General features: G+C 33.8%; 2 protein-coding genes across 3 annotated transcripts; both read right to left on the bottom strand.

The window, feature by feature from the left end:
• Positions 1-1,973: 1,973 nt before the first annotated feature.
• LOC127789807 (CASP-like protein 4A3) lies at positions 1,974-4,524 on the bottom strand. 2 transcript variants are annotated; one of them, XM_052318808.1, is made up of 4 exons: positions 4,083-4,524; positions 3,618-3,725; positions 3,344-3,479; positions 1,974-2,390 (listed from the first exon to the last, which is right to left on the bottom strand). In XM_052318808.1, exons 1-4 carry the CDS (start codon positions 4,463-4,465, stop codon positions 2,208-2,210), a joined length of 810 nt encoding a protein of 269 aa, XP_052174768.1. In that variant the 5' UTR covers positions 4,466-4,524; the 3' UTR covers positions 1,974-2,207. The 2 variants fall into 2 exon arrangements, with proteins under 2 accessions (XP_052174768.1, XP_052174769.1); XM_052318809.1 differs by lacking the exon at positions 3,618-3,725 and having other exon boundaries at positions 4,083-4,517.
• Positions 4,525-7,169: 2,645 nt separating this feature from the next.
• Positions 7,170-13,316, bottom strand: LOC127791053 (E3 ubiquitin-protein ligase SIS3). The gene is made up of 10 exons (XM_052320790.1): positions 13,026-13,316; positions 12,884-12,922; positions 12,536-12,602; positions 12,350-12,423; positions 11,776-11,914; positions 11,600-11,692; positions 11,315-11,380; positions 9,113-9,229; positions 8,395-8,508; positions 7,170-7,761 (listed from the first exon to the last, which is right to left on the bottom strand). The coding sequence occupies exons 1-10, from the start codon at positions 13,052-13,054 to the stop codon at positions 7,348-7,350; spliced, it is 1,152 nt and encodes a 383-aa protein (XP_052176750.1). The 5' UTR covers positions 13,055-13,316; the 3' UTR covers positions 7,170-7,347.
• Positions 13,317-19,355: the final 6,039 nt, after the last annotated feature.

A 19,355-nucleotide genomic window follows, 5' to 3' on the forward strand; every position in this document is an offset into this window, starting at 1 on the left:
GAATCGATTTAATAAAACAAAAAATCAAATAAATATGAAAAAAATCAAACTGATAGAAGAAATCAAAAAATTTGAAAAAAAAAAAAAACAAACTGAAAAAAAATGCAAAACAAAAATATAAAAAAGGGAAAAATTGAAAAAAAAACAACAAAATGAAAAAAAAAAATTCTATCGGTTTGGTTATTTTATTTTATTTTAATTCAAAAATCGAACCGAACCTAAATAACCAAAATTACAAAATTTGATAACCGAATTGAACTGTCAATTTTAGTCGATTTGATTCTATTATTTCGATTAAATTGAACTTTTGCACCTCCCTAATTAGGGGTGTAATAATGAAATTTAAAATCGATTATCATACTTTTATTTGCCTTTATATAGGTGATGGGATTAAGATATTTAAAGTTATTATCTCTAAAATTTTTGAATTTGATGATTATGAGTTATGACAAAATTCCTCATGTTACATAGAGATAAAAAAGTGAGAAATATCACGATTTTGTGGGTATGAGACGGGGGCAAGTAAAAATAGCAATAATTTCTAATTGTTTATAAAATAAAATAAAAGATCACGATAAAATTTTAATTTTTTAACCTTCTAAATGTTCCCATGTCATGGTGTAACGATAAAAGGTGCAGTGTAAAATTATGTTGTATAAGATGAAAATAGTGCATCATGAAAACAAAAGAGATATAATGGCTCCGTTTGTTATAGCTTAATTAAAGAAATTATAGTTTCTAATTTCTTAAATTATAATTTCTAAAAACTTAGAATAAGTTGTGAACTTGTTTGTTACAACTTCTAAAAAGTTGTAATTAAACAGTTGTGGTGTTTGATATTATAAGCTGTAAAATAAGTTATTTTTGTATAATTGTCCATAATACCCTTAATAGTTATAGAATGATAATTTAAAAATTAATTAGTGTATATGCATAAGTTTCAAGTGTTATAAAAAAATTAATTAGTGTATAGAGAGAAAGGGAGATGGCGAGAGAGAAGAAGAGATTTGAAAATGGGGATGGCGGTAGAGAAGAGAGACCCTTGATTGCGTGGACAGAAAAGTAATTATTTGTTAAAAACTGGGGTGAAATTGTCAAAAAAATATAACTGTTTAATCAGAAGTTGGGGTACCCCAATTTTAAAAAAGCCAATTTCTACACCTTCTAAAAGCTTGTAGAAGCTATAAGCTAAAATTCTAAAAGTTAAAACAAATACTACATATCCATTTTTTTAAAGCTAGAAGCTAAAAGTTGTAGCTTTTAAGCTGCAACAAACAAACCCAATATAGTTTAGATGCATAGAGTGTTGAGACCCTTGGGGTACCTTAAAATTGTCTTAAAAGTCATATTCGCTCTTGAGTTGAAGGAAATAAATTGTTATAAGAGTTTATAAGATACGTAGTTTATAAATTTTTTGTAATATGCTAAACAGATAAAAATAATTTTTATATAAGTGAGAATTGATCAAAATTTAACCTATGATAGATAGGAGTGTGCAAAAGTTTAGTTCAATCAAAATAATTGAACCAAACCTATCAAAATTGCTAGTTTAGTTTAGTTTCACCTAAGGGTCGATTCGATTTGATTATCAAATTTGACAATTTTGGTCATTTTACTTCAGTTTGGTTTTTGTATTGAAAAAAAAAAATCAAAATAACCAAAACGATTGAAATTTTTATTTTTTTCTATTTTTTTTCCCTTTTTTGGATTTTTTCATGGTTTTTTTACGGCTTGTTCAATTTGAATTTTTTTTTAATTTTTTTGGTTAATTCAATTTTTTCATATTTGTTCATTTTTTTTCAATTTTCAGTTTGTTCGATATTTTAGTTCGTTTGGTTTGGGTTTTCACACAACTTCAATCTATTTGGTTTTAGCATTTCGTATCAAACCAACTGAATGCCCACCCCTATCCCAAGATTGACGCCTTCCATTGAACCAGAGAACATAAAGCATTCTGAGCATGTCTCATTTAGACCGAGAATTATTGCTTCCCAACAACTATTAGTAAAAGAAACAAACACAAGTTAAACTCATAACTTTAGAAAAGTATGTACTTACAAATTACATTCACAACTCACTCTATTGATTTACAATTCTAAACTCTAAACTCTAAATTTCTTCCTTCAAATGGTACCCAATTATGTACATGCCTATATATATATATATGTATGTGCGTGTGCATGTGTGGATGGTAATTAAGGGGTTAATTAAGAGAAGATGTGAGAAGCAGAAATGATAGAGGTGAGGGAGAAGGCAGCAAAAGCCAAGAAGGACATGGCAATGGAAGCAGAGGCCTTCTGTGTGAACTCATCCTTTCCCCAATTTGACACCCAATCCTCTGCCCTTGTGGCTGCTGCTGATGAGGCTGAGATCAGAAGATATGCCACCGTCTGCATCTCAAAGATTATTCACTCCCCATTCAGATCACATTATACAAGATATAATCTAGATTCTTTGTAGATTTGTTGTCTTATCTTAGGGTTATCGAAAACTTAACTTGAATTATGACGATTATGTCGTGTATGATTGTAAAGGTTTGGTGAACGATATTTTAGTTAAATCAAAATAATCGAATCGAATCCAATTGAATCTAATTAAATTATTGGTTCGATTCGATTTAAGCTCTTGATTGATTTGGTTTGATTTTTAAGTTTAACAATTTTGATTATTTCATTTTGATTCAATTCAATTTTCATATAGAAAAAAATCAAAATAACTGAATCGATCAAAATGTCAAAAATGGTGTCATTTTTATATTTTTTTATTTTGATTTTCTAATTTTTTCGATCAGTTCGATTCAACTTTTAACACATGTTCAATCTTTTTAGTTTGAGTATTCAATTATCGAACTGATCGAATATTCACCCCTAAGTCTAATCCAACATGATATTTTTTAAAAAAGTATAAAACAAAAACCTAGGAAAACGCATAAATAACAAATTATTAGAATTTTTTATAAATATAACTTTTAATATAAAAAATTATAAAAAACAAAATTATTCAATCAAAATTAAACATAAATTCCATCGTTCATTCAATTAAACATAAGCATAAATTACTTTTATCTCTAATATGATCACTAGGGTAGTAGAGAAGAAATCGTTTCCTTTTCTAGCTTGATCGCGAAACAAAATATATTTTCAAATCGAAATGTGTTTTTAATATTTTCTTTTTTCAATATTGAAAATGGCCCTGAGTCTAATTTTTTTTTTTGTTATGTTTTTTAGTCTTTCGGAGTAAGAAACGTTTTAAAAACACCGAAACAACACTTCGGTGTTTTCGTGCATCATATATAAATACTTCTAATTATTTTAAAAAAATAATAGAAAGAAATTTAACTTGCCTGATCCATTGCAAATTCTAAAAGATGTCGAGGGTGATTAGAAATTAAGCGCTTTCCAACGACTATATGAACGGCCAAGGCACATGCTTGAAGTCCTGAATATGCGAATCCTATTATTGTCACCGCCAGGCAGTACCTGTATTGTATACAATTCATGTTATGTCCATCATTACAAGAATAATCCGATCCCCTTCATCTCGTTTCATAAATATAAGTTAATGTTTACATAGACAGTTCAACATGAGAATACAAGAAACAAGAAGACCTACTCTACCTACGATGTAGGAGGAAGATTGGGCTACTCAAGAGCCGAAATAAAAGTCCCAAGGTAGCCTCCCACGAAACCCTCCTTGAGAGAATTCGATAAGTTGGTATCAAGATCCTATAATGCATCAACGATATCCGAGTCGATATTAGACTTGCACACATATGAACTCTATTACCTTGGGAGATTGGCCATGTCGTCCATCTTTGTGGAGTCTAAGTACTCTTCGGGATCTTGAGGGTTCGGATTATATTTCTGATGTTTTGTATATTTATGACAAGACGATAATGTAAAGTATTAAATTTTAAATAAAAAATTATTAAGTAACGTTTGACGATAACTGTTGTAGATTTTAATTTTTTTTAAAAAATTCTTAAATAAAATGAATTTTTGTGTAATAATAAAATTATTTTAGAAGGACAGATATTAGTAAATGAAGTTGTAAAAATAATAATAAGAATATAATTTGTGAACCTGAATTCCCAGTAACGGTTAAAAGAGTCGCCGCTCCATCCCTGAGTCTGGTCGGCAACCATCACCGACAACGAGATCAAGCACAGCGCCACCTCCAAAACCCTCAACCCAAACTCTGCCGTCTTCAAAGCCGGCGATTCTGTGGCCCTCGGCCTCCTCTCCCCGCCCACCTCATTGTCTTGCCCACAGCCACCGCCATCGCCACCCCTATTCGTCACACGCCGTGCCGCCGCCGCCGCCATCGCCATCGCCAACGCCTGTCCCCTCCCATGTTGGGGTGAGCTCTCCGGCGACGAAGCCTCGGAACCGAAGGCGGAGTGGAAGGAGCCGAATTCGTGACCCTCCAGCGACGTTGATCCCGCCATATTCTGTTTCCTGGGCATTCAGTACTGGCGCTCCCCTCCCTTTTTATGTGGAGGAGGAAATGAAAAGCTGTGTTTGGGAGCTGGGAAAAACTAAGAGGCTGTTTGGCTTATTTTTTTAAGATGACTTTTAAGTCTTCTTACTTAAAATTGTGTAAAATTTTAAAATTTGTTAACTTTTAAGTTAATAAAGTGTTTGCATAAATGTATTTTAAATTATTATTTATATAATTATATATTTAATTTAAAAAAATTGATAAATTATCAAAATTGAACAAAAATACTAAAATAGACATGTTATTGAATAATACAAATAAAATTTATCAAAATAAATTATAAATCGATATACAAGTGAGAATATTTTTACCATTAGATGTTGATTAATTATATATAATTGTTAAAAAATATATTAATATAATATTTTATGTTAAAACATTAAAATATATAAAGAGAGAGATGGAAGAGGTGGACAGAAGTGACAATGACAATAATAGATAAAAATAAAAGAGACAACAATGGAGGTGATGGCAACAGACGGAGAGCATAATGAAGATAATGAGAATAGGGCTAGAGGTAGCGATGTCATGGAAGAGATAGAAGCCTCGACAACGTTAGAGGCACGAACGCAAGTGGTGACAAAAAGAAGGCAAAATGATAAAGTAAAGAGATAAGGTTGGAAATATATTTGTTATTCACTTGTTTGCGAACAAAATCATAAATTACTTAGTCTAATGAAATAACCTGATAACAACATTTTGAAAAAAAAAATGAAGAAATTTTCTAAAACGCCGTTAAAATGGTATTTAAATTCAATAACATTTAATTTTTTTTAATTTTTAACAAATATGTAACTAAATAAATTATATAACATTTAAATTAAAAGAGTAACTTATAAATAGTGCAAACACTACACTCCCTAAAAAGAAAGCTCGAGAAAGTGGAGATAAACTTTGAGAATTTTGGTAACGTTTCATGGTGGCTTACACCTTTCTTTATCTTTTTTTCATTTTCTAATCATTAAACAGCTGTAATTCATAAAACCGCCACTTTAACCAACAACCATGAAAGCTTAGTAACGAAGGATGATCTTTTTCAGTAGCAAATAAGTTAAGTCACTTTCTCTCTCTCTCTCTCTCTCTTTCATTTTTCCTACCTGCCAAACAGATTGTGCTTTCTGATTCATCAAAACACATTCAGGGATTCTTAAAGTCATCTACGTGCCTACAAAGTGCCAAAAAGAAATAAAAGGGCAAGAAAAAATAAGCCTCTTGGATTTTAATGAAAAGCAAGCAACATATATATAGGGATGGCAATTGTAACCGAAATCGTGGGGAATCGAATCGAAATCAAATCGGTCAACGCAGTTAAAAACCATTTGACTGGGTAATGGTTTGGTTCGAGAAAAAACCGAACACTGTTTCAATGGGTATGGTTTGGTTATGGTTTTCACTAAAACCAAACCAAAACTCGAACCGAATGGTGGGTAATCGAACCGAACCGAATATATATATAATATATATTATATACAACCCCGCCCACCTGAGGTTAGCCCATCCCAGCCCAATTGCCTTGCTTGCAAACCCTTCTCCCCTTCTCTTCTCCTTCCTCTCTCAACCTCACTCTCACTCTCTCTCACCCTTGCTGCCTCTCACTCGTTCGCCGGCCCTCACCCTTGCTCTCTGCATGTCTCTTGCTCTCGCTCGCCCTCGCTGGATCTCTCTTGCTCTTGCTAGGGCTCGGCCCCTGCTCTCGCTTGCCCTCAATCTCTCTAACCTTTTCTGCCTTATTTCTCCTGCTCCTCCACGCGAGCTCTCCAATCGCCCTCGCTCTCTGCATCTCTCTTGCTCTCACTCGCCCTCGCTAGATCTCTCTTGTTCTCGCTAGGGCTCGGCCCCTCTTGCTCTCGCTCGCCCTCAATCTCTCTCACCCTCGCTGCCTCTCGTTCTTTGCCTCATCTCTCTTCATATTAATTTATTTTTTATATTTATAATTTTGTTAGATGGAGTTGGCTCATTCATTTCAGATGGATATACATCAATTTACGAAAAATATATTAATATTGTTGATGAAGGTATTAACTTTCGTAACTAATTTTTTTTAACTTAAATTACAATTTAATTATGCACATATTAATTTATTGATCTTAACAATTGTAAGTTTGGAAATGTGATTTTATATCCAATAAGTTTTGTAACTTTATGCAAGAATAAGGTAACTTTATTAAAATTTATCTTTATTTGTTGTGAAATTATTAAAAAATTTTATGAATGCTATTTGTCTTCATTTGTTGATATGGATTAAATTAAAACAATCATAGTTAGACCAAAACCGAACTGAAACCGAATGGTTTGGTTATGGTTTTAAATTTTTAAAACCAAATGGGTAATGGTTTGGTTTTGGTTTTAGTAATTTAAGTTTGGTTTGGTTATGATTTTGACAAAAATCGAAACCAAACTGAACCATTACCAACCCTACATATATATATATATATATACATTTTGTCTTCTGAGAATTCCGTTTAACCATTCATGTTAAATAAGTAATATTGCAGGGGTGATGGGAGAGGAAGAAACTTATAATATCGTAACTGTTCATGGTTATTTTGGCCGATTGATCACGTGCGAGCCTCCCACTTGGGGCCTGCTATGCCAAAGGCGAGATAAACCCCATTCCTCTCTTCTTCTTCTTCTTCTTCTTCTTCTTTTCCCGCAAGCAAGAACATGGAAGTGTGAATTAGGGAGGTTTAATTCAGATCAAAAAATCATGTCAGCAGAACCCAGTAGTAGTCATTAGTCAATGTACACAATTCATTTCTCCTCTCTATATTAAGCACATTTTGGTTAACAGTATATGAAGTAGCAGCAGCAACAGTTAATCTCCAAAAAGAGTAAGAGCAAAGTGACCTAGCTTCGAGGGGAAGCTGGATGAGGCTGCGAGAGCTCATCCACCACAGGCCGTCCACCCCCCTCCTCAGAGTTTCGAGTCGGCACTGGCACTGGAAGACCTCCATTCTCCGCTGTTTCCAAGGCAACATCTGCAGCATCGCTGCCGGGCCCTGCATTTTCTGTACGCACTGGTCGAAGCAAACCTTGCAGTCTTAAGAGATAACTCTGGCTAGAAGGTTGGGTACTCACATAGCGGCTGGTCGTCACAACACTGGCAGATGTCCGTTCAGAGTCGGGCCGGATGTTGGACAGTGCACTGAGGTCGAGGTTCGGGAAAACTGAACAGCGGCACCGGGGGCACTTCACATTCAGACGGAGCCACTCGTCGATGCACTCGACGTGGAAATTGTGCGCACACGGCAGGCCACGAACCTGAACAGATTTCAATGACAGACTTTAGTCAAGTTTGCAAAACAGAGCTACCAAAACGTGCCTTGTGAATTCCTTTTACTTATTCTGGGACTGCAATGGCTGCCCAGTGCATATCTCGATCAGCTTGCATTTTGCTTCAGCTTACAATTACCCGATATGAAAACAACAGGACTGAAGGACATATAGTTATAAATCTAGAAATATGAATCTGAAATTTTCTGGCTATCCAAGGGATGGAAGGGCAGAGGCCTTTGGCGTCCCCTCCATCCCAAACTTAGTGGTTAAACTCAACTGAGTGATGACACTGTAGGGGAAGTCATGCGGAAAAATAGCTCGATGCATGATAAAAAGCTTAACACCCCCATTCTTATTATTTTTCAATATGAAAAAAAAATGAAAAATAAAAAGGTCGTCTTATTCAAAACCCCAATCATGACGTCCCTTCTCTCACTTCACACCTCAGAAGACACCGTTCTTATAGAGATAAACGTGTTTTCACATGCAGGCTCAATTGGGGAATGATATCATATGAGCTTATAACAAACAAATGGGTTAATTAGTTTGTCAGTTACCAAAACCGAGTTTATTCAAAGTATACTTATTACTTATACATTAAAACAAGGATATATTTACCTCATTTCCCACATGGAACTCTTCTAGACAGATGGGGCATTCACTGCAATCGGTGGGAACAGCCTTCAGCCTGAACTTTGGAAGCTCCTGAATTAGTGCCTCTACTGCTTCTCTCTGCATGCAATCCAAAATGCAAACTCTACATATGATGTGTTGGAAGAATCCGAGGCATGAAAGGTGGCATACATGGCATGGATTAAACTCCTAGATTAAGGAATTCTGGAAGATAATGCTAGCTAAAATCTAGGAATGTTTTAGATATTTATCATGTATATTTCTAGTTTAAATATATATTATCTACTGCTGTAAAGTAGGAGAGATTTTAGGAGATATCTTAGAGATATTGTAGGAGATTTTTTAGGACTTTTGCTGTATAAATTCTCCCTAAAGCTGATGTATTATTGACAGGTGAAAGATTTATTTTTACCCTAGCTATTTCTTCATGATGTTTCACAATTGAAAATTTGATGGCAAAATTGAATTTACAACAAAGCCTTCCAACAGAAACAGCAAGACAGAGAATAGCAGCTGATACACTATAGACCCTCAAGTGGTGATAAGGAGAGCATAAGTTTGTGAAGCCCCAAGTACACTCACAATTACTGCTATCATGTAAGTCAGTGAGTGTCATCCAGCAGATCAAATAACAAGAAATACAATTCACTCAAACGTGTGTGAGGGGAACATCTTCCAGCTATAGTAATTATCTAATTGATACCTGAGCTGGAGTCAAGTATAGCCCTGGATGATATGCAGCACCCTCTTGGCCCATGCCTCTCATCTCTTGGCCAGCTTCAAATGCCCAATCTGGCACCCGGATCATGTCAACCAACACCTGAAAAGAGATCAAGACTCTTTAAAAGGGTGTGATCACAGAAGACAAAATTAAATAATTTCTAACCATGAAAATTATGCAAATGGCAGACCATTTAGTATAACCAGACTCCAAAGGACCATATGGACCATATAAATATAACTAGTTTAAATGGAGCTCAAGAACCAGCACAGGTGGCAGCTCTGCTGGAGATACCTCTTGAAGCAAGACTTAAAGTCCAGGTTCAAGTTTGGTGCCTAGCCATTGGTTGAATGGTCAACGTCCATATAGTCCATGGTATTAACCATCATACGGTTGCCCATGAGTTTAAGGGTGGGGGAGCTGAAAATGCTGTCATAAATGGCTCGTAACATTTTTTTCCCAAATGTCCTTCATGGGCAATGTACTGAACCCCATTGATTTGGATGACAGTAACAATGTGTGCACGATCACCCGAGTTGCCCCAAGAACAACAGTGCGCATGTGCAGAGAGAAGAGGAGGGGGGGGGGGGGGGGGGGGGGGGAACCAACAAACATTGGATTTATTTCATAGAGTCTAATGAAAACAGCATTCCAACTGTTGCGAACCCTCTTTTCATATTCTTTCTAATGTTTACATTTACAAAATCATCTTATTTTCAGCCCTAAAAATTAGAAATTTATTTTTCTAAATCACTAGGTCTTGAACTATTAAATTATCAAAATTCTACAGGATGTAGGACGCCTTTCATTTTTGCAGTTTTAATATTCAGATCTACCATCAAAAGCCACATGTATGCTTATGCACAGGAAAACTATTTATATTCCTCAACTCCAATTATCTTCCATCAGCCTCACTGAATTGAACTTGTCCTCTAGTAGCTTGATATAGACTTCTTAAGTTTTGATAATACTAGAAAGATTTATTGTCAGCACATTTATCATGAATGTTAAGGATAGTGCGTGTGTGTATCATAAATGTTAAGAAACTGCAGAGGACCATGAGTAATATTCTTGAAACGACGGCATCTGATGCAAGAAATACACACAAATATTTGGATTGCGTCACTTCTATATTTTGAGTACTCTTTACTTCTTGATGACCTCTAGGAATCATTCTCTTGATTTCCACAACCAGTTGTGACCCTAATGCCACACACTAAATTTATACAGGTTAAATTCCATGCAAGAACCACAGGTTCAATTGGATTGGCTGCAAAGCATGACGCATGGCATCTGCATCATGGTACACCACGTCAGCAGTAAGCAGGCACAGAGTGATGAGTGAGGGATGACTGGGCAAGCAACATGGCACATTGCATGGCAACAAGATTCTGGATTACTCTGGGCTACTCTAGGATATAGAATATTCTAGGTTTCTCTAGATTGTTCTTGTAATATGAAAGGCCAGTATTTGAGGAGCCAAAAGTCAAAATTTGTAGGCCATTGGATCAATGTGATCTCAGCCTTTAGTCTTGGGAGAGAGGATGCCTATATAAAGGCCTTTCTGCCCCCATTTGTATCCATCCACTCTTAAGTTCTCAGAAATAGTAGCTTCCAGGGCCTCTCTCTCTCTAACAAAGTCCCTTGGGAGTTTCTCTCTAAAAGCATCACAAGCCTAGCTAACTACCCAAGTTCAATCCAAGGCACGGAACAGGTGGGGTGGTTCCCATTAGGGCACATGGGGGCGTGAACAGCTGATGTAGCATAAGGGTGGGCCTAATTCAAGCTAAGTGTCATGTGGCTGGCTTGGGGGAGTGTTGGAACCCTGACACTAAGCTGTTTTAACAGATTGCCTCAAAAGTGATTTGCAATTACAAAAAAGGTCAAAGAAAACCTAACAAAAACTGTACAACCAGGTGTTTTCTCCAAAGATGCAGAAATCCTTTCATCATAGGGCCATTACCCATGTATGTTTATCTAACTAAACTTCAAACCCAGCTGTGATGTCAGTTAGAATCAAATCCATTAACATTTAGAAACACACACACACACACACAACCACAAATGGTTGATTGATCCTGGTGGTCACAACATAGACTACCAAAATCTGTTCACGCAACACAACATATATCTAATTGTACATAATTGATTGCAAACTCAAAAAAGGATATTAGTAGATTTTACCCCATATTCTGAAACGGGGATGCCCTGTTGAGCCCGTAGCAAGTGTGCTTGTCTTCGTGTCAGCCACTGGGGAAAACAAAGGTCCCAAGAAAAACATCAAAGTTATGGATTGTGAATGATAGATAGGGATAATTATAGGAAATTTGCAGTGGGGGCGTTGGCCAAAATAAAGCATGATGTAGCAGGGATAATAAACTAGGGAGAAAAAAAGAGTTTTACTTATGTTATACTTTCGAGTCATTCAAACTATACACCAAGTATCCTGGTTTAAAAGGCATGGCTTACCTTTCCCACGGACATGCAAGCAATACAAATGAGTCCACAGTAGCTGAACAGCAACCAAATAAGGAACCCCCACTTCTGACCTTCTTCAGGCAGCTGCAAGATTAAAAAGCATGTGTCAACTCATTTTAAGAACAACATTGCTCCAAAAATAATAAGACCATAAATGCAAAACTTACACAATTTTTTGCACTGGTGAACCACAAGGTACCAATGATAGTCCAAGCCCACAAAAATGGATAGAGTAGCAGAGAAAGAATTGAAAGAACCACAACTCTGCCACAAAAACGTGCATACCTCTGCTGCCATCCATAATCCCTAAAATTAATTGAAGTCACAAATGGAACTTAGTTGTACAGTTTTGGCATAGCAGGCTTTGGTCGCAAGGTAAGAAACATTATGAAGCACTCCATCAATTACTGAGAATAAACACAATAAAAACGTTGAGATCTATAATGAAGTAAATAACAACTTTTGGACAAATAACCGAACACAAACTTTGCAACCTGGAGTTACAAAAATTTTCATGTCAACTACCTGCAACAACAGCATTGCGCAATAGCAAGGGCAATAACATTTTCCATTCAAAATACATCAGCTTGTATTTATGAATTTTCACCAGGAAATAGCAAACTATACAAGGGGGCAAACCCAAAACAAAATCCTTCTAAACGTTACAACACTCACAAAAACAACAGACGGTGTTCAACACAAAATAATAACAACCGCACAGTCCAAGATAGAGGGCCTTACAATCCCATACCAGCAGCGAGCCCATTATCTACGAACATTAAGAGCCGAAAAACAAACACGGTAGTGTAGTCAACCTAATCCAATAAAACCAAGACATCAATTAGGCCTAAAATTCAAAGGAACAATTACTGAAATACACAAATAAAATAAACGGTTCTGCCCACGAGAAGAATGATAAAAACCCACCACAATCCATATGTGCAAAGGGTATGTACAGAGATGGTAGCGCTTCCAATTGATCGCCACAATTATTCTTCATAGTCAAATAGTTAAAGAATCAACGCGAACACTTGAAACCAAAAACCAGCTTGCAAAAACTTCAATACACTTGAGCAAATGCATACAGCAAATAGGATTTCCCAAGTTACCTTGGCGCGTAAGTGATAGATTCAGGGGGTAATAAACTGATATCTAATAACAAGAAGTACGCCAATATAAACTCTTAAACGTATTTTTCTTTATCGAGACACCAAAGAAGCCATACAGAGGGTTATACAGAAGATGAAACCTCGAACAACCAAATTCAAAGGATACATACTTGTCGCGAGCATTGACAGGAAAAACCCATCGTACCTGAGGGAGTGGAATCAAATATCAGTGGACAGAACTGAGCTGAAGCGCAGAACTCAAAATTGCATAAACTGAATGTAACAAGAATCCGGTTGTTGGAACTCACCACTTGAAATCGACGCCTCGAATCGCCATGGAAGACGGGGTTTTTGTGGAACCCTAGAATCCGGAATTCCAAGATCCAAACCTCATACTCTTGACAGGGAAGGGAACCGCTTGAATTGGAGAGCCAGCCGAATGGAGAACCGAAAGTATGGCGTGCCGGTTACGGTTGGTTCAGAGAATTGAATGCGCCCAACGCTACAGAGAGACGAATAAAGCGCAGATAGAGAGAGAGAGAGAGAGAGAGATCTAAATGCGAGTTTTTTGGCTGCACAGACGGATATGGGAACTGAAGTCTGAACCAGTAACAGAAAAAGAGCACGGGGACGGAAGGTCTGACGGACTTTTCTTTTTCTCCTGTGCCGTTACTTCACGGCGTTTACCTCCGTCCAATCACTTTTGGCCGACTCAATGTTTTTTCAGTGATTATCCATTTTTTTCGTTACTTTAATTATTCTTTTAAATTTAATTTTTAATCAGTCTAATCCCTATATATTTTGACTTTTTTTTATAGTAATTTAATCTTTTTCCTTATTTTGATTATATATCTAAACTTACATTTTTTAGTAAAATTTAACTCTTATCTTTTATGTGTAAAAAAAAAATAAAATAAAATAATAAAATACACGTTACATTCTGTTTATATCAAAATATAAATATTAAATTGACTCAATAACACAAATTTATAGGTACAATCAAAATAATTAAAAATTCAAGTAGCTACACAAAAAAATATATAAAAATAAAAAAATAAAGATATAAGTGTTGTGTCATAAATAAAAACCCCATCAAAAAGCCATGAGTCCAAAACGATATTTTGGACTAAAAAGCATAAATTTCTCATATATAAGGGTTCCACCCAAACACACAAATAAGATAATTTTGACATCCAAAAATTTCTTTGAATATTCTAAAAAAATGAAAAATAATTATCTATAAATAATTTTAATTCTAAAATGATTTCAGAATATTGGGATAAACATTATTTTTAAGAAATTTCATCCCCAAAAGGGCAAGATAAACATAATTTATAAAATATAGATGTCATTTATAACAAATATAGTTTTACCAAGACTAAGATTAATCAAAATAAACGTTATTTACGATAATTATAATTATGCTACACTTTAAATCATTACATATTTCTCTATAAATAAGCATACACTCATTTATGAAAAAGGGACAATGACGATGTCTTTGATATTAGTTTTAATATAGTTTCTTTCATTATACTCAATATGTAATTTAAGTATAGAAATGTTTGCGCAAGAATTTTTTCGTGCCCTCTGATTATTTTCTTATTTTTGCAAATTCATACGACTTGACGACGACGTTTTCAGTCAAATAAATTCATTGTTGTATCCAGACAACAACAATAGGTTTGGCCAATCACGTTTATTTCGATATGATTTTTGATGATGAAAAATTAAATAGTATCTAGAGTTATATGTATTTACCCGTTAATACTTTATTCACGTATATACGTTACGCACACGACAACTAAGTGAGATTCTCTATCAAATTATTCATTCAAGATTTTTTTAACTCTAAGTATGATATTTCAAGCATAGACCTTTCGTCAAATAACAAACGTGTTAGTAGGTCACATGACACGTTTTGAGTGGTAGGACATCGGACTTCTCGTTAACGAGTATAGTCCAAAAAAAAATAAATCAAGTATTTTTTTCGAAAAATAAGATTATAACATTTAGGCCAAATAGCATAAATAGTCCCTGAACTTTGCACTATTTGTAATCAAAATGTCATTAAATTTCAATTTAATACATAATTCAATAAGTCTGTTAATTACTGTTAAAAGAGACTAATGAAATATTAAAGTTTTTATACTTTATTACAAAATTTAACAATATTTTTATATTTTTATGCAAAGTTAAGTGACTATTTATCCTATTTAAGTGTCAACGTTATTACCCATGATAATATTCCATTAGCTTTTTTGAACATCAATTAATGATAGTTATAAAATTGTATAGTAAATTTAAGTTTAGTTATGATCAAGTTTAATAATATTTTTTTATTTAATATAAAATTTAGTAATTATTTATATTATTTAAATTTTTAATATCGTTGATTATTATTTTTAATTTGTGAATAAAAGCAAATAAACTCACTGAAAGCTCAAGTGGGTGGGCTGGTCACTGTCACACCGACCCATCATTCTATAAATATCTTTTTAATTTTTAAATTTGGATGGATATAGGCCAACTACACTTACCCAATGTGGTGTTTTGGTCGGAAATAGAGTATTTCGATTGATTGTTACCTAATTATTTATTTTATTTTAGGGTTGTTCACTTGGTCGGGGTTAGATGAATATTAAATTGGACCTATATTTGGTTCAGTATATTTATATATATAATTCAAAAATAATAATTATTATTTTTTTGATAATTCAAATTTCGATATTTGCTCAACTAGTCCTAAAAACGGATAGCTTCTCTCTTAATTGACTTGTCGGGTAAATTCGGATGGAGTCTCAATTTATACACACATTAAGCAGGACATGCAGTTCATGACTTCAAATAAGATAAATACCATCACAAATATTTAATTTCTAATGCTCTATATAAAATTTTACATGCTTTATTGTTGAGCTACGTCCATAAAGACAATTAAATACTAATTTTAATTTTAAAAAAGGTAAAATAAATCTAAACTAAAAGCTAATTGTCATCATGTAACCTCTCCAATTTATCATGTTATAATAGTATGTGTATATTATATATGCATATAAATGTAAGATTATAAATATTGCAATTTTATTAATATATTATATTAATTTTTGATAATTGACTGATCCTAGATTGAAAACTAGCTAGACTTTTTAAGGGTGAGCATATTGTATTGATTAAATTACTTAAATTGAATAGGTCGGTTAATATTAAAAATCAAATGAAATGGATGCTAGACTGAATAAATCGAAAACTCAAAAAATTGAAAAAATGACGTCATTTTTTATATTTCGATTGATTTAGTTATTTAATTTTTTTTCAATGCGAAAATCAAATTAAACTGAAATAATTAAAATTATCAAACTTAAAAATTAAAATGAACCAACTTATAACTTGAATTGAATTGAATCGACAATTTCAAGTGGTTGATTCAACTTCGACATAAAATCAAAGTTGGAGAAAATAACAAAACAAAAAAAAAGCTGCCAAAAGCAACGTTGCCCTATGCCTTTAGACTCTTTATGTTTTTTTTAGATTTTTAATCCTTTGGAAGATAGTACCCAACTAGGGGTCATTAGGACTCGGTTTAGGTCACCCACGACCTCAAAACTTTAGCCAACTAGGGGTCATTTGGACTCATTTTAGGTCACCCATGACCTCAAAACTTTATACGATAAATAGCATAGTTAGTTTCTTAATTTTATATTTTATAATAAAATAGTCTTTATACTTTAATTGATTTTATAATAATTATTATTTTTTTGATCTTATTATAATTTAGTCATTTTTTAAAAAATAATGGTCAAGCGATCATAACTTAATATTTTAAGAATTTTAGACAAAGTAAAAAAGAAGTAGCAGGCACAAACGATGTTGTCTTAATATTTTAAAGATTTTGGACAAGTATATGTGCATAATTTTGAATAATATGAATTTTGTAGTAAATTTTTGATAGGTGAATAGGATAATCTATTTGATTTTGATAGGAATTAAAAAAGAAAAAGAAAAAATGACTTAAAAGAAAATAAAGCGATTATTAAAATAGTAAAAAACCCAACGATGTGTTATTCCATAGTCAGGTCTATAGCAATAATTTATTGGTAACGACTTTTGGTAATTGTTATTTCTATTTTTTTACTATTATTTTTAAAGTCGTGTATCATGAAAATTTAAGAGTGAGCATTATAACTGAACTAACCGAATTGCTTAAATTGAATAGACTGAGCATATGTCAAAAATCAAATTGAATTGACTAAATAGATTATCAAACTGAAAACCCTAAAAAAATGAAAAAATTGACTTGACCAAAAAATTGAAAAAGCTGAAAAATCGAAATAACAAAGTGCAAAAACAATATTGTTTTTGATATTTTGATCAATTTGATTATTTCGATTTTTTTCAATACAAAGACAAAACCAATATGAAATAATCAAATTTGAAAACATAACCAAGCCAAACCGAACTGGTAATTTTAAAAAATTCAATTTAATTATTTAAATTTACAAGCTTGATCTCCTACTTGTGTCATGCATTTCTTATGTTGCCCGACATGGACGTGACATTGCCACGTCTAGCAACAATCACCATTTCACCCACCCCCATTTAAATCACGTCAGGCCCTCCCCCCTTCAATTAAATCATGTCAGCGTTTCCCCCCGCCCCCAAATTAAACCCCTCTTACATTTAAACCCCAACTTTCTCAATTCTCAATTGAGTCACGGAACTCCTATCCATTTAAACCCCACCCTTCTTTGAGATTTCTCACTTTACCATTTATATTGATTTTGTTGGTTTATTTTTCATCTTTTTATGCCTTAATATATTTCACTTCGCCGCCACCATCTTTGATATATTGTCCATATTTTTTATTTTGTTTTCGTTCTTTTTGCTTAAACGACACTTGTGTACATTTAGTTTTCATCAACTTTGGAGTATTAATTTTCACCATCTTAAAAAAATCATTAATTAACTAGCACATAATAATTTTTTTTTATAATTTTTACCTTTCACAATTTTCCTAATAAGCATTGTTATTTACTAGCTCTACTTTGTGGTTAATTTATTGATACGTCTTGGTTGAATTCTGAAAATTGTCTAGGTATTTGAATCACATGATGAGGCGTACACTTTTTACTATGTATATGCACAATAAGCGATTTTAGTACTCGAATCGTGAATAACAAAAAGAATAAGGAAATAGGTGAAACCGTATAGAAGTTATTTATTTGCTCTAAAGAGAGAAAAACAGACAAGACCTATCAGATATGCCGTAAAAATGTTATGTCACCAGGGTCGGATCTAGGGAGGGCAGGCACGGACTGCAGCCCATGCCAGTCTCAGCCCTCCTTCAAATCTTCCATGGGATTTGTACTATTTGGGATGAGAGGGGGGGCTAAAATCATTGATGAATCTGGGGGCAACCTTCCCCTAGATCTACCCCTGTATGCCACGGGTTATCAAAAGAAATCGTGGACATACACGAGTTGGGTGCGGTGCTAGATTTTCAGTGGTGAAGCAACAAACTAGTAATAGTTTGGTGGTTAGACAATTTGTAGAGGAACATAACCACAGTCTAACTATACACAACAGAGTCCATTTGTTAAGATTACACCAAAATGTCTCGCCCATAAAGAAGACACTTGTGCAACACTTTTCGAAAGTCAATATACCAACATGTCAACAATTGCGACTCATGAAGATAGAGTTGGACGGTCCATCATCAATGGATTGTATTGAGAGATGTATCATGAACCACGAAAGGAATTTACGTCATCAACAAATGGGTCATGATGTTGAAACACTAATCGAGCATTTCACATTTGAGATAAATAAAAATTTAAACTTTTCTTTAATTACAATATGAACTCAGACAACAGGATGCTTAGTTGTTTTTAGATTGATTCATAGTCAATAAGATCATATGCTTTATTTGGCAATGTCGTGGTGTTCAATACAAGCTACAATACCAACAAGTACTCGATAATTTTTACCTCATTTGTTGGTATAAACCACCATGGCCAGATCATTATCTTTGGCTACGGATTATTGAAGGACGAGACAATCGAATCATTTGTTTGGTTGTTATTGAAGTTTCTAAAAGCCATGCCAAACTAAGCGGCATCTGCTGTTATAATCATTGATCAAGACATTATAATTTCAAATATTATCTCAATAATGTTGCCATTCACTCTGCATCGATTTTGCCTGTGGCATATTTTGAATAAGTTTTCTGAAAAAATCAACACCATGTTGGGCTTGTTTGTTGTAGCTTAAAAGCTGCAACTTTTAGCTTCTAGCTTCAAAAAAGTTGGGATGTAGTGTTTGTTTTAACTTATAGCTTCTACTAGCTTTTAGAAGGGGTAGAAGCTAGCTTTTTCAAAGCTGGGATACCTTAGCTTTTACAACTTTTGCTTAAATAATTACATTTTTGTGACAATTTTGTCCTTATTTTTAACAAAGAATTACCCTCTTGTCTATGCAATCATGGGTTTTTCTTCTCCACTGCTATCTCCATTTTCAAATCTCTTCCTCTCTCTCACCATATTTCTCTCTCTCTATACTCTAATTAATTTTTTTATAATACTTGAAACTTATACATATACACTAATTAATTTTTAAATTATCATTCTATAACTACTAAG

This window comes from Diospyros lotus, chromosome 14 (assembly GCF_014633365.1).
Source record: "Diospyros lotus cultivar Yz01 chromosome 14, ASM1463336v1, whole genome shotgun sequence".
NCBI classification, from domain to species: domain Eukaryota; kingdom Viridiplantae; phylum Streptophyta; class Magnoliopsida; order Ericales; family Ebenaceae; genus Diospyros; species Diospyros lotus.